This window comes from Mesoplodon bidens, assembly GCF_964165515.1.
Source record: "Mesoplodon bidens genome assembly, chromosome: X".
In the NCBI taxonomy this organism is placed as follows: Eukaryota; Metazoa; Chordata; class Mammalia; order Artiodactyla; family Ziphiidae; genus Mesoplodon; species Mesoplodon bidens.
In genome coordinates, this window is record NC_138163.1 from 136,143,292 (window position 1) to 136,159,148 (window position 15,857).

Below are 15,857 nucleotides of genomic sequence, written 5' to 3' on the forward strand. Positions count from 1 at the left end.
CTGGGGGTGAGTAGAGAGGCTAGGATGGACACCTAGACTTGCAGAAGGAACAGCACACTGGCCACATAGACATGGGAGGGAAAGAAAAGGATGTCACCTTGGGGACAATGGCATTTAAGAAGTGGGTCGTGGAGACATCAGTAGAACAACATATAGAAACTTGGGAGGAAAAGGACAGTGTTGTGTCTGACAGTCCAGACGACTGGCTCTTCAGTCTGGAAGGAAGAAAGGGAACTGAAATTGGCAGGAAATAAAGTACACCAAAGCTGGACACTTTTAAGGTCACATTAGAATTTCAGAGCAGGCAGATCTTAAATGTAATAGTGTATGAACTTTGGAAAACAGGCACTTTGGTAAGTGGTTATTTCGTCTTAGCTAAAAAAAGGAAACAGGAACCATCTTAGGTTTTTTCATATCATCAGTAACATTTAAAGTAGGAAACAACGGTATCCTAAGACTTAAGGGCATCTTCAACAGCATCTAACCTCTCTCTGAGGGCAATACCAATGGAAATTGTTTGTCTGTACTGAGCAAGACACATATTTAAACAACTGTAACTTATAAACACTCAACTGATTTTCAAGTGATTTTTATTCTCATTGCTTCCCCCCACCCCCCCGACAAATTAATGAGCACAAGAATGGCAAATCTTGAATCCGAGCTTTTACACACATACCAACGAGAGCAGTAAACTTAGAAAAGATTGCACAACCAAAACTGCACGGGAACCAGGATGACTGTGAACATCTGGGACATACAAAAGCAACTTCTCCACGGTTCCGTTTTGCTACTCTAATTGGTTATTATCAAACCCAAAGCGCAGTTTAGGAAAACACTCTTCCTGAACAAAGAGGAGTTCGTTGGCAACTAGCACCATGACAAGAGGGTCTGTGACGAGACGATTCTCGTAGTACAGGTTCTTTCCGACGCCCAGGCACAGCGTAAGGGGAGGCTCAGTCCCGCTGCAGACTGTGCTCTGCAAAGGGAACGTGGGCAGGTTTTGCTGGAGGAGAAGTGTGCATTAGTGATGCCACAAATCTCTCCTGGGGGGTGCTTTACTCTTTTCTACTAAGAGGCATGGCTATCATATTCTCCAGCTACTTACCTGCCCTTACATTTTTTAAAGTGATTTTTAAAAAGTGAGGTAAACACAGACTCACAAATGCATAAATGATAGATAGGCAACCACAACCTGGACTGGACTGGGGCAGGAGGGACACAGCCAAGGTCTGTCCAGGTTCGCCGTCTGTCCCCCTCAGCAGGTGCTGCAGGCCCCCACGACCGCCCTCTGATATAAACCTGGACACCAAAGCTCGGGAGGCTAGCAACACTGCGCGCGTGTCATCGTACATGCTACTGGGAGAATCAGGTGCCATCAGGTCACTCCACCAGGAGAGGACACCTGCAAAGCGTGTGCCTGGTTCTCCTGGACTGGATGCCATGCACCTCTTCCCTTGGCTGATTGTAATCTTTTGTTTTGGGGGGGGGGGCGGGTGTATTGATTAATTTTTTAAAATAAATTATTTTATTTATTTTCGGCTGCGTTGGGTGTTTGTTGCTGCACGCGGGCTTTCTCTAGTTGTGGCGAGCGGGGGCTACTCTTTGTTGATGTGCGCGGGCTTCTCATTGCAGTGGCTTCTCTTGTTGTGGAGCACGGGCTCTAGGCACACAGGCTTTAGTAGCTGTGGCACATGGGCTCAGTAGTTGTAGCGCACAGGCTTAGTTGCTCCACAGCATGTGGGATCTTCCTGGCCCAGGGCTTGAACCCGTGTCCCCTGCATTGGCAGGCGGAATCTTAACCACTGCGCCACCAGGGAAGCCCCTTGATTAAATTTTAATGGAGAAAAATTGAAGCTATCAATTCAAAATAAAGTGCACCACCAGATATTGCATAAACAAGACATTTGAACAAACAAAATATAAACCCAATTATACTACAATTAAGAGGAACATAACAGGGCTTCCCTGGTGGCGCAGTGGTTGAGAGTCCACCTGCCGATGCAGGGGATGCGGGTTCGTGCCCCGGTCCGGGAAGATCCCACATGCCGCGGAGCGGCTGGGCCCGTGAGTCATGGCCGCTGGGCCTGCGCGTCCGGAGCCTGTGCTCCGCAACGCGAGAGGCCACAACAGTGAGAGGCCCGCGTACCGCCAAAAAAAAAAAAAAAGAGGAACATAACAGAAACGGAGACATAGGATTGACTTTGATTATCTGTATCTTTTCTCTCCAGCCTTCCTGAGGTATAACTGACATATACCAATGTGTACACTGCGATGCTTTGACGCACGGATATACACTGTGCAAGGGTTACTCAACAGGCTACTTAACACAGGCGTGGCCTCACACAATTAACCTGTGTCTACTTCAGTGAGAGCACCACGCGGTACATTATAACCTGTATCTTTGTGCTGTAATCCACTGAGTATGACACTTAGTAAATTCTGTGAATCCTTCTAGCAAACCATAGAGCCTGAGCGTGCTCTAGGGGGCGCAGCCAACAAACCACCAAAAAGGCACTGCTTCCATCTACTGGAAGACATGAGGACATGAGACATTACTGTTTTACATGGTTTTATTTAATGTTTATTTGTTTTTTTTATTTTGGCAGGGCGGCTTGAGGGATCTTAGTTCCCCGGATCGAACCCGGGTCCCGGCAGTGAAAGCGCCGAGTCCTAACCACTGGACCGCCAGGAAATTCCCTCACGTGATTTTAAAGGTACTTTCATCCTCTACTCATAGGCACAAACTATTCAGGTTCTTCCTGATTTATTATTTGATGAAACCAATATTGTCCTTTATGATTTCTAAAGCAAAGGCTACCATTACCTCAGAGAAATGCTTGCCTTGACCGTTTTCATAAAGATTCTCTTTCTAAACAGGGACAACATTAGCAATGTAAAAGAGCCACTGCAGTCAAAAATATTTTTAGAGACTCAGCTGAACAATAAGCCCTGAACTTGTGTTTAAAGTAAGATAGTTGAACCATTAAAATGACTTCCCGAATCCGGGAAACGTGTCTTGCATAAGAAGTCATTCCTTGGTCCCAGGAAACACAGCGGAGCCTACTGGGTGATGTGTCAGCTGCTGGGATTACAGAGAGCAATGCCGCTTAATCATTTTTGGAGATGTAGTTATTCAAAAATATTAAGAGGAACACCCTTTTCCTGGTTATCTAACCTCCTCAATGGGAGTCCAAAGCACCCCCCCCAAACCGAAAACAAAACCCAGACTGAAGACTGCTACTCCCAATTATTTTATTATCTGCTAGAGAACGGTTCTGGCAGACTTCCCTCTTCCTCAAGGGGAAAAATACTCTGGAAAAATTTAATAAAAACAGGGACTGCATTATGCTCACTGTTAAAATCTACCTGAGTTCTGCAGCAGAAGGCATCAAAATGCAGCCCAAGAAAATGATAAAGAGTGAGAAAATGAGAATCCCATTACAACTCCACTTTCCAATAAAAACTAACTGGAAGAAGAAACACCCCACAACTCAGGGATGTGTATCAGTGCTTCTCAACTGGAGATGATTCTGCCCTCCAGGGGACATCTGGCAAAGTGGAGACATTTTTGGCTGTAACACAGGAGGGTGGGGAAGCATTGCTGTCATCCAGTGGGTGGAGACCAGGGATGCGGTTTAACAACCTACAATACTGGACAGCCTCACCGGCAAAGAACGACCCGCCCCAAATGTCAACAGTGCTGAGGCTGAGAAACCCTGGCTCTTTCCTGACTGCCAGGAGAGGCTGACAGTCTTTTGATAATACACGCTCTTGTGGCCATTCAGAATATCTCCAGAGATTAAGACCCTCAACTCTGCCCACCTAATAGAATTCTTCAAGCTAAAGACCATAAGGGGATATTTAAAAACCTTGTACAGCACTGGAAAAGCGGTGGGGAAGAACATTGCATAGACTTTTATCCTCCCAGTAAAAATACAGCCCGTCCAGTACCTATGGGCCCGATCAAATGCAGAATTGCTTCTCATGACAATTACCCAGGAGGAAACGGCCAGGTGAGCACGGCATACAATGCACACCTGAGTTTGCTGAGTTCCCAAGGAAGCAAAGATTTGTGCTATGTATACATGACAACTGCCGTTCACCTTCAGATGACTCTTCATTATTTTTTCTGTTTCCAAAAGCCCCAGAAGGTTAGTGTGGCTATCCACTTCTCAGTTAATACAGCTATGAGTCGAATCCAAGTAAAATAGACACCCCATCAAAACCTAGGCCTACACAATGGCTAATGACCTGAAAATTCTAATTAAAATGTCTCGGCCTCGGTTGTATTACTGACCTCTCTCTCTCTCTCTCTCTCTCTCTCACACACACACACACAAACACACACAGCTCTGCAGACCATGGAAGTGCAAAATTATCACTGCTGTTTAATTTTTTTGTTTAATAATTTCAAGATTATCATGGACTGAGAGGAAGTTGTGAAAATAGTGGAGTTCTGTGTGCCTTTCACCAAGCCTCCCCGAATGGTGACATCTTATCTTGCCCTAGGACAACATCAAAACCGAGAAGTTACATCCAACTGACTGGTCACCTGACTGCAAACCTTCTCCAGGTTTCGCTATTTCTGACCTGTGTGTGTGCGTACGCCCATCACCTACACACGTAGCGTGTATAATTTTATCCCATGTGTCCATGTGTGATCACCTCTGCGGTCAAGACGCAGAGCTCTTTCATCAGCACGAAAGAACTCCCCCAAAGCAGCCCTGTGCAGGTGGACCAGCCACCCGACGCCTGGCAGCCATCTCTGCAGGCTTGCCATTTTCTGAGCGCTCTACAAAAGGAACCGTACAGTCTGCGGCCTTTGACGATGGCTTGTTTTTTCCAGCACATCTCCTTGGAGACTCACCCAGGCTGTGTCATGTATCAATAATTCGTTCCCACTTATTGCTGAGTGGGACTCTGGGATATGGACACACCACAATTTGTTTAGCCAATCACAGACATTGGGGAAATCTCCAGTATACTGCTACTGCAAAACATGTTGTTTTCAGTATTATTTTTAAAAAATAATCAGATTTTTGTAGGATACCAACCTAGCTTAAAAATGACCCCATGTAGGGGCTTCCCTGGTGGCGCAGTGGTTGAGAGTCTGCCTGCCGATGCAGGGGACACGGGTTCGTGCCCCCGTCCGGGAAGATCCCACATGCCGTGGAGTGGCTGGGCCCATGAGCCATGGCCGCTGAGCCTGCGCGTCCAGAGTCTGTGCTCCGCAATGGGAGAGGCCACAACAGTGAGAGGCCTGCGTACCACAAAAAAAAAAAAAAAAAAAAAAAAGACCCCATGTGTGCCAAGGACTCACCCCAAACGCTCTATAGTTCTATTAAAAAGCCTTTCAGTGTTAATAATGTTACTGTGGAATTTAAGTGGCTTCTTATCTTCCTTTTGAGACATATTTTCCAAACTCTGAAATACTCTACACACAAAACTTACCTATAATACTGTGATTTATTTAAAAGTTGTGGTTAAAATATACATGATATAAATGCACCGTTTTACCTATGTAAAGCGTCCGGCTCAGGGGCATGAAGCGCATTCACACTGCTGTGCGACCATCCTCACCGTCTCCAGAACCTGTTCAACTTCCCAAAAGGAGACTCTGTCCCCATCCCACACTAACTCCCATGCCCTCCTTCACCTGCTGGCACCCACCTTCCCGTCTGTGTGGATGTGACTCCTCCAGAGACCTTGTATAAGTGGAACCGCACAGTATCTGCCTTCTGTGACTGGCTTACTTCACTGAGTACAGAGCCCTCAAGGTCCATCCCCGTGGTAGCACGGGTCCGAGGTCCCTACTTCTTAAGGCCGAGTAACATCCCACTGAATGGAGGCACCACACTGTGTTTCCCTCTCATCCGTCCATGGACACTGGGTTGCTTCCACTGTGATTTTTTTTTGCGGGGGCCTGTGTTGGGTCTTCGTTTCTGTGCGAGGGGTTTCTCCAGTTGCGGCGAGCGGGGGCCGCTCTTCATCGCGGTGAGCGGGCCTCTCACTGTCGCGGCCTCTCCCGTTGAGGAGCACAGACTCCAGACACTCAGGCTCAGTAGTTGTGACTCACGGGCTCCAGACGTGCAGGCTCAGCAGTTGTGGCTCACGGGCCTAGTCGCTCCGCGGCATGTGGGATCCTCCAGGACCGGGGCACGAACCCGTGTCCCCTGCATCGGTAGGCGGACTCTCAACCACTGCGCCACCAGTGAAGGCCCAGACTTTTACTTCTGAAAACCATGGATGCTCCTCTCAGAATAAGCCACATACGGCAATGCTAATATAGGCAAAACATATGTGTAAGAGATTGGCCTCTCGACCACAAATCATGACAGATCAGAAAGTAAATTCCAGCGTAGGAGGAGTTTTCAATCCTACTCGGAAGTCTTTATATCTCCACAATGAAGCAAGAAGTTCACCGTCTTGCTGATTTGTGATTTACGATAAATGACTTTCTACCATCTATCATAATGATAAGCTTCTTTCACTGTCTAAAATGTTAAAAACGACAGCCACTGGGGACACGCAGCCTGGTAACACCCCCGCACCTGACAAAACATTAGGGAAACAACTTCTCACTTGTGTTCCTTGTTCACTGTTACAGTTACCACCACAGTCATCAAGTGGTTTTGATTAAGCCTCTGTCTGTTCTTCATGGTGTGCAAATGTCAGTCACAAAACTCACAGCAGAGAAACACTTCCCCAAGTTTCGATGACGTTAATACCTTGGGTGTGTAGTCAAATCAATGCATGGAAACTTTTAGCATCTGCCCTACCTGGGGCCCTGCCGGCAGGAATCCTGCTATCTACCTGGAAGCCGGCCCAGACGGACGTATGTCCTGCCCACAGGCTCGGTCTTACCCACTGGAGGGCTGGCCAGGCGGCAGAGTTCCCTCGTCTCCTGCAGAAAGGTGCACACTTAAGGAGGACTAGGTGTGCACGGGTGGATGTTCTCTCACTCAGCAGATCTGTGGAAACCGTGACCCCGGTACAGGCTCACGAAGGCTAATTTTAAACCCTGAGAAGAAGCGTAAAACTTCATCAGTATCCTGTAGATGTATCTGCGGAGCACAGTGTCCTTTTACTTACTTTCCAACATGTCCTGCGCCCCAGGAACCAATTAGCTATACAACGCGAATCAAACCTATAAAACCACTGATGGTTGTGAAGTGCCTCGCTGCCGAGTGAGACCGAAGAGGATGTGGTGGCTTCTGATAAACTCAACCCACACTTGTCACACGGCCAAGCAATCCCACTCCCAGATACCAACCCAAGAGAAATGAAAACCCACGTACGACAAAAGCCTGTATGCAAACGTCTGCAGCAGCCTTAGCTGTAATCGTCAAAACCTGGGGACAACTCAAATGTTCTCACACGGGACAAGGACTAACCGCCCTGCACCCCTAAAATGGAACATGACGTAGCGGTAAAGAAGGAACTACGGACGTATGCACCAGTGTGAACGAACGTCAAACACACCGAGAGAGGCCAGACTGTCAAGGCTCCCTGCTGTAAGATTCCACATCTAAGACATTCTTGCAGAGGCAAAACTACAGGGACCGGAAGCAGAGCGGTGCTTGCCAGGGGCTGCAGTGGGGGGAAGGGCCACGGGGGACTTTTTGGGGTGATGGAGCTGTTCCGTATCTTGACTGTGCTGGTGGTTACACAACTGTAAACGTCTGGCAAACACTGCAAATCTGTACTCCAAAAAGGGTGAATCTTATGGCATGAAAATTATACCTTACATTAAAAAAAAAAAAGAAAGAAGGAAAAAGAAAAAGATGGTACAGATGAGGGTGGGGAGGGGAGAAGCAGCCACATCTAACAAGGAAAGGTCACGTCTGTCTTCTCCAAGGCTGCCCACTGAGATGAACGAGAAAAAGGTCTTGTCACGATTTAACGTCATGGAGAATCTGGCCCCAAACCCCCAGACCTTCTCTCCTTTCCAGAATTAACGGTGACACGGACCCAACGCCATATGAGACCATCTTTCCCTCCATCCGTCATGGAGCTGGTCCTGTGCACACGACATAACAAAGACACTCGGGCTTGTTCGTGACAGATCTCCAAAGCCATTCATTCACCTCCTTCACCAGAGCCTTGGCAACTCCTGGCAGGTAAACACCCTGGTTGTGTAAAGAGCTGCCTGCCACCAATGCTAGCGTCCAATGGGTCCCTGCCCCACTGGATCTGGGAGAACAATGTTTCTGTATAATTTAGATTTGAGGATGAGGCCCCAGAGGAAATATTTAATGTGCCTACAGAGACTCACTTATCGGATGTCTGGAGGGGCCGCTCGCAGAAGCCCAGGCAGGCCGACACGCATCCACAGTGAGAGAACACGGAAAACACCGACCGGCTCAAACGGGCTTTGCCTTCTTAAACAGGTTGTTGATTGATCGAACCTGGAGTTATTTTACAGAGACAGCCCTGTGTCAGCACAACACGAGAACCCATCTCCAGGATGACCCCGGAACCAAGAATCTTCAGTCTGTGGGACTCAGAGAATAGAAATGTTGCCACCAGAGCCTTTCATGAAGCGAGAAACCCTTCAATGAGGAAAACCTGGCTTCCAGCAGTGCGAGTAGCTTGTACGGACTGATTGGAGACTAGCCAGTCGGCTTCCAAGTTCAAAACTCCCCCAACCCTTTGAGTTTTGCCCCAAACCCTGGATCAGGGAGACAGATGTGAGTCCTGCCCCTTGTGTCCTTGCAGGTTGACCTCGCAAAAGACCTCCTTCTTCTCTCAAAAGCTGGTGACACAGTACTGGCTTCTATGAGTGCTGGGCAGTGAGCCTTTGCTCGGATCATGACGGGAAATTATGGGCTGCGTGGCAAAGACTCTCTGCCACAATCTGCTTCCTAAAAATTGCCCAGACGGCAGATCTGACCACACGATTAACCCCTGTAAGGCAGAGGCCAACAGACTCCTAGCCCTCAAAACTGGACTCCCGTAACTCATGCAAAAACCAACTGAGCCACTCTGGTGCCAGAGCTGGTCAAAATCTCCTGAGTCGGAAAGCCTTGCTGACTAACCAGTTTCACTTATCAGGCTGCCATGCAGCGCAACTGTGAGATGTCACAAATCAACAGTATTTAAGGGAGTGCTTTCTACGGGCATGGCCCTTGCTTCAGACAACGAACAGTGACAACAAGCCTTTAAGGAAAAGGCTGTGGAATATATATACAGCTGGGTGAAGGTCAGGGAAGAGTCCAAGATGACACGAATTCTGCCTCTTGAGGGCAGAAACCCGAAACAAGTCCATTTTCAAGATTCTTTCCTGAGTTTGCAGAGATGAGACGTGGATTCGCACAACACTTTCAGGAAAGTATCATTTCAATACCCTGCCTTCCTGCTATCTGGGGGGATGAAGGTTCTGTCGGTTATCTTACTTGCAGCCAAAAGCATCCTACCTGATATGCGATACCTTTAGTGCAGGACTCTCTGCATCGGCTCAGGTGGTAGGAGCAGGAGTGCCCGTGGTTGCAGGGAACTTGTCCCTAGAGCGGGTGTGGAACACTCTGAGTCTATTCCTGGTTGTGAGGTGGTGGGCAGATCTACCAGAGAACCAGGGGTGTGCCTCACTGCGGGGTCCTCACCACCTACCATCTCCGGCCTCCTCCGCACCCACTTTCTTCTACACACAACCTGAGGATGAAGACTACTGAAGACTTCACAACAGAGAACTTTCAACCTCTAGTAGAGAAGCCACGCTGGGAGGGGTTGAGGAATGAATCACTTATCACAATACAGGACTTAGCTTGAATGCATTTGATGGCGGCAAAGGAGAGAGAGTACAGATACTTAATCAAGAGACCTTTTTCTTTCTTTTCTTTTTCTTTTTTTTTGAAAAACTAGAAAGGAGACATTAACAGGCCAAGGGGAAGGTGCTCTTTGCACTTGGTGGGTGCTCGATAAATATATGCTTAACCAAAGCTTGAGATTTGAGATAAACATGTAAAACCACCCCAAAATGAACAGTTACACATTAGGCATTTCTTCCTTTGAGCATGTCCTCGTGGGGTGCTCGAGTCAGTCGTCAGAGGAACACAGAGTAATCTCTTAACTCCTCACTCAACCTATGGGATTTTCTCTAGGGAGTCTGACAAATTAGGACAGCAGTTCAGCAGACGTTACATACAATCAGCGTTGATGAAATTCTATACATTGCTGTCTCCCAAGTCTCCGTCTCAGTTGCCTGGTTACAGAAACTTTATCAACAAATGTGAGACAAATGTAAACAAACACCAAAAAAGGAAGTTTCGCCTTTCTGGGGGAGGAATGGAGATTTCTGTGTTTATTCAAAGAGGTCAGCAACGCTCCTGCCCCACGGCTCTAGGAACCAACCACGGGGAGAAACCTTTCTCTGGGTTACACAAAAGCTTTCTTTCACACCCTTTATTTACCCTGATGTTCACAGACAGAGGGACGGGGATTTTAGCGTGTGACTTGTCTACACATTTTGACCGTGCTTTTGTCTTCATCCTACCTTTGTGAGGAGGTGTTTCTAAAAGGAAAGGATCCCAAATTCAGTGCTGGAAGTCTACAGGGAGACAGGGTGTGGTACAGGGAACTTTCATTTACAATCGTTCCTGGGAATCTAACAGATCAGGGCTAGGGGAACACTTGTACTCCAGGTGAGAGATTCCCTGGCTAAGTTCTGAGGTTAAGGTATCAGAGCAGCGGTGGTGATCTCCCTGATTTACAGGGGTTAGGCAGTGCCTATTTTGTTTTGCTTATCAATTTTTTTTTTCTTTGCGGTTCGCGGGCCTCTCACTGTTGTGGCCTCTCCCGTTGCGGAGCACAGGCTCCGGACGCGCAGGCTCAACAGCCATGGCTCACGTGCTTATCAACTTTTTATACTATGTTCTGGCAAAAGCTAATCCAAAGGTTCGAGTGTATATGTAGAAAGAACGTGTACTTTCCATGAAAAATGCTAGCTGGGGTCGCTAGCAGAAAGAGAGATCCAGGCTTGGTTGGGGAGAGGTTTATTTATAACATGCTACATGCCCGATGTATTTCATCCCTTTTGCCCAGGATAACCTTTTTTTTTTTTTTCTAATTTATTTATTTTATTTTTTGGCTGCATTGGGTCTTTGCTGCTCTGAGCGGGCTTTTCTCTAGCTGCGGCGAACAGGGGCTACTCTTCACTGTGGTGCACGGGCTTCTCACTGCGGTGGCTTCTCTTGTTGCGGAGCACCGGCTCTAGGCGTTGCGGGCTTCAGTAGTTGCAGCGTGTGGGCTCAGTACTTGTAGCTCGTGGCTCTACAGTGCAGGCTCAATAGTTGTGGCACACATGCTTAGTTGCTCCGCAGCATGTTGGATCTTCCTGGACCAGGGCTCAAACCCATGTCCCCTGCACTGGAGGCGGATTCTTTTTTTTTTTTTTTTTCTGCGGTACGCGGGCCTCTCCCTGTTGTGGTCTCTCTCGTTGCAGAGCGCAGGCTCCGGATGCCCAGGCCCAGCGGCCACAGCTCACGGGCCCAGCCGCTCCGCGGCATGTGGGATCCTCCCGGACCAGGGCACGAACCTGTGTCCCCCGCATCGGCAGGCGGAGTCCTCCCAACCACTGCGCCACCAGGGAAGACCTGGAGGTGGATTCTTAACCACTGTGCCACCAGGGAAGCCCCAGGATCATTTTTCCAATGGGTGAATAATGTGTTCAAGAATAAGAATCGAGCCATTTGGTTTACCTGCAAGGCCTGCCCATCGCACCCTTCTGGGCTGACCCTGAAAGAGCCCGTCCCAGGGGCCCACAGTTGGTTCACCCTGAGTCCTAGCATGTGTGTTTCTGGCAAGTGGGACCTGGGAATTGGCTTCCTTCTTGAAAAATCAAGTTGCAGGATATATACAACACGACACCAAGTGTATAAAGCTTAAATGTGCGCAAAACAAACTGTTACAGGTTGAACTGGCCCCTCAAATTCATATGTTGAAGTCCTACCCCCACAGTACGCCTCAGGATGTGACATTATCTGGAAAAAGGGTTACTGCAGATGTAACTAGTTAAGATGAGGTCGTACTGGAATACCGTGAGCCCCTAATCCAATATGACTGTGTCTTGACAAAAGGAGAAACCTGACAAATTTAGACAGAGAGGTACATGCACACAGGGAGAGTGCCACGTGAAGGTGAAGGTATGTATCAAGGGATGATGCACCAACAAGCCAAGGAGAGCCAAAGACAGCTGGGAAAGCACCAGAAGCTGGGAGAGAGGCTGGGACAGACTCTATCACATCCCTCAGAAGGAACCACGCCAGCTGACACCCTGCTTTCAGACTGCTGTCCTCCAGGACACTGAGACAATATATTTCTGTTCAAGCCAACCTACCAAATCACCCCACCTCCATATATACACACCATATGTGTACACCAGCCCATAAATGCCCTCCCTGTGCTGGGGGCCAAGAATCCCCAAATCACGCCACCCCCATATATACACACCATATGTATACACCAGCCCATAAATGCCCCGCCCTGTGCTTGGGGGTTAAGAATTCCCAAATCACCCCACCCCCATATATACACACCATATGTATACACCAGCCCATAAATGCCCTCCCTGTGCTGGGGGCCAAGAACCCCAAATCACCCCACCCCCATATATACACACCATATGTATACAGCAGCCCATAAATGCCCTCCCTGTGCTTGGGGCCAAGAATCCCCAAATCACGCCACCCCCATATATACACACCATATGTATACAGCAGCCCATAAATGCCCTCCCTGTGCTGGGGGCCAAGAACCCCAAATCACCCCACCCTCATATATACACACCATATGTACAAACCAGCTCATAAATGCCCTCCCTGTGCTCGGGGCTAAGAATTCCCAAATCACGCCACCCCCATATATATACACTATATGTATACACCAGGCCATAAATGCCCCCCCCGTGCTCGGGGCTAAGAATCCCCAAATCACCCCACCCCCATATACACACACCCTATGTACACACCAGCCCATAAATGCCGTCCCTGTGCTGGGGGCCAAGAACCCCAAATCACCCCTCCCCCATATATACACACCGTAAGTGTACACCAGGCCATAAATGCCCCCCCCGTGCTCGGGGCCAAGAACCCCAAATCACCCCACCCCCATATATACACACCATATGTATACACCAGCCCATAAATGCCCTCCCTGTGCTCGGGGCTAAGAATCCCCAAATCATGCCACCCCCATATATATACACCAGGCCATAAATGCCCCCCACCCCGTGCTCAGGGCTAAGAATCCCCAAATCACCCCACCCCCATATATACACACCATATATATACACCAGCCCATAAATGCCGTCCCTGTGCTGGGGGCCAAGAACCCCAAATCACCCCACCCCCATATATACACACCATAAGTGTACACCAGGCCATAAATGCCCTCCCTGTGCTGGGGGCCAAGAACCCCAATCACCCCCGCCCCTCACCATATCTATCACAACTGCTCTTGATCTTAATTCCAATCTGATTTCACGTGAACAGAAATGTCAAGGGAAAGAAGAACATGCTGCCTCATCCCACCCCAGGAATGGGACGGCCCCTGAACCTTCTCTTCCCCCCTGTAATCCTCTGAACAAGAGTGTTCTGAGCTCTTCTTTTTCTATAGCCTGGGTGTTTGACCAGTGAATGGTTGCTCGCTTTGCACTTGGCATGTGGAAGATGATTTCCTATAGACAGGAGGCCGCCCTCTTACCTGACTCCTGGAGATACCGATACACCAGAAAGTTCACCTCGTCACTGGTTATGCTCATCTTAGCCTCACCTCACGGCGATGAGGTCTTCACGAAGCGGGGGCCACCTTCTGTGAGCAAGCTGGGAGGAGAAAGTGGAAGAGAGCTGTGAAACACCGCCTGTAGTTTTTTGTTTTTCACTGCATTCTTTTTGAGATGACTGAAAAATATAATACTCAGGATGTTGTACATGTGAAGGTAATTAATGCCTGATCCGTGTTGTATTTTGTGATTACATAAAGATTTTATAATTGTGTGTGTGTGTGTGTATAGACACATTCATACAGGTGAAAATTTTCCCAAAAAAGATGAGTTGGTGCATTTTATAATGCTGGGATGGACTCATATATAAACCACTAATGGAGACAAGCTCAGGGGCCACAGAAAACGAGAACAAACACTGATTTTTTATTCACTAAAAATCCCGTGTGCGTTATGGTCACGAGGCAGTTGACAGCGAGCTTGCATGGGATCCTGGTGCGCAGCGGGACAGACGCGGCCGCCTTGGATGCCACCACCCTTTCCTAGACAGACGGGGAAGACGACCAGGCGGGCCAGCAGGCACGTCAACACCCCCAGGCAGGGCGACCGTATGGTCTGGAAAACACCTGTGGCTCTGAAGCAGTGATTAATCATAACACCTTCCACCCATAAAAGTTCAGTGATGAACTGGACCGTCACTGAACCTATAGGGTGCACACGGCCCTGAGAAGGCAGACACACATCAGCACGGAGCTAAGTCAGCGTATGTGTCACCCTGACGTGGCTTCTATACAGAGGCCAGGTGCAGGAAGCCAGCCCATGGACACAGAGAGAACCTACATCGTTTGTAGTTTGCCCCAAAAGTGGCTGCATCAGTCTGGCCGAGACCGCAGTATGGGAAGGCAGGTAGAAACCTAGGGGAGGAGTGAGGGGATGATGAGGACTTCGGAAGCCTCTGGGTCTGAGGCAGACAGTAAGAACAGAGCCTTATTTTCTTCACAATCCTAGGTCAGACCTATGAGCACCCTGGCCCAAGACGACAGAAGTCAATCAAACAGAACTCTTTTATCCACAGAGAGAGCAGAATTCACACATGTGTAAGAGCGTTCACTCCAAACGGCAGCGGCCGAGAAGGGCCACAACTTCCTTCAATTATGTCATCAATACCGAACACTTCAGGCTGTTTGGGAACTGTCTTCAGAGGCCATGCCATATGTGTTCAGGCATCTTTACGGTGGAAAATCTTTCATTATTGAATTACCATTAAATGTCCATTTGTTTAGAAAACGATAAAAGGACGAAATGCACATTTCAAGTTGGGAGGATGTGAATTAAAGGTCATCATGATGGACACACCCCACGATGGCCCCCCAGTGAGTGCCACCTGATATAATCCCCTCCCAGCCAGTGTGGGCAGGACCTGTGACTCCCTTCTACCCCACAGAATACGTCAAAGGAGACGGATGCCACACCCTGGCTAGGTTCGACGGCAAGGATGACCAGATGTCACTCCTGTAATTGTTACATTACACTGTGCAAGACTCTTACTGGACTAGAGAAAGACTGTCCTGCTGGCGTTCACGTGAACCGCCCGGGGCACCGAGGGGGGTCTGTAGAAAGCTGTGCGCCTCAGTCCTACAACCACAGGAAAACTGAGTTGTGCCAACAGTGTGAGCTTGGAAGAAGGCCCTTCCCTTCTCAGCTCTAAATAAGGATGCGGCCCAGCCGCCACGTGGCTACAGCCTCTCGAGACCCTGCGCAGAGGAGCCCTGCACGTGCCCAGTCTCCTGACCCCGGGAAACCGTGAGAATGAACGTGCTGTTTCTAGCTGCTGAATTTGTGGTCATGTGTTAGGCAGCAGCAGATAACTAATACAGTGGCCTCTTGGGGCACTCCAGGTCTCACTTCGTCGTCTTAACAAGATTTTAATTTGTAGTTACCAGAATTTTGTCATGCAAAAATACTTGTCTTCTTCGCTTAATTAGGTGGTATTTCTGTACTTTTGCAGACACTGGAAAGAAAATTTGACAGTCAAAATATAAATTTGTCAGGGCTTCCCTGGTGGCGCAGTGGTTGAGAGTCCGCCTGCGGTGCAGGGGACACGGGTTCGTGCCCTGGTCCGGGAAGATCCCACATGCCG

The 15,857-nt window shown here is 48.6% G+C and overlaps 1 protein-coding gene across 4 annotated transcripts in view; it reads right to left on the bottom strand.

Moving 5' to 3' along the window:
- LOC308609230 (F-box-like/WD repeat-containing protein TBL1X) overlaps window positions 1-15,857 on the bottom strand; it is a 224,932-nt gene that overhangs the window by 39,931 nt on the left and 169,144 nt on the right. For all 4 annotated transcript variants that reach the window (XM_081222868.1, XM_081222867.1, XM_081222865.1 and 1 more), the window contains one exon: window positions 13,699-13,817. In XM_081222868.1, the coding sequence (XP_081078994.1) occupies window positions 13,699-13,756 (58 nt within the window). In that variant the 5' untranslated portion in view covers window positions 13,757-13,817. The remainder of the gene's footprint in view (window positions 1-13,698; window positions 13,818-15,857) is intronic.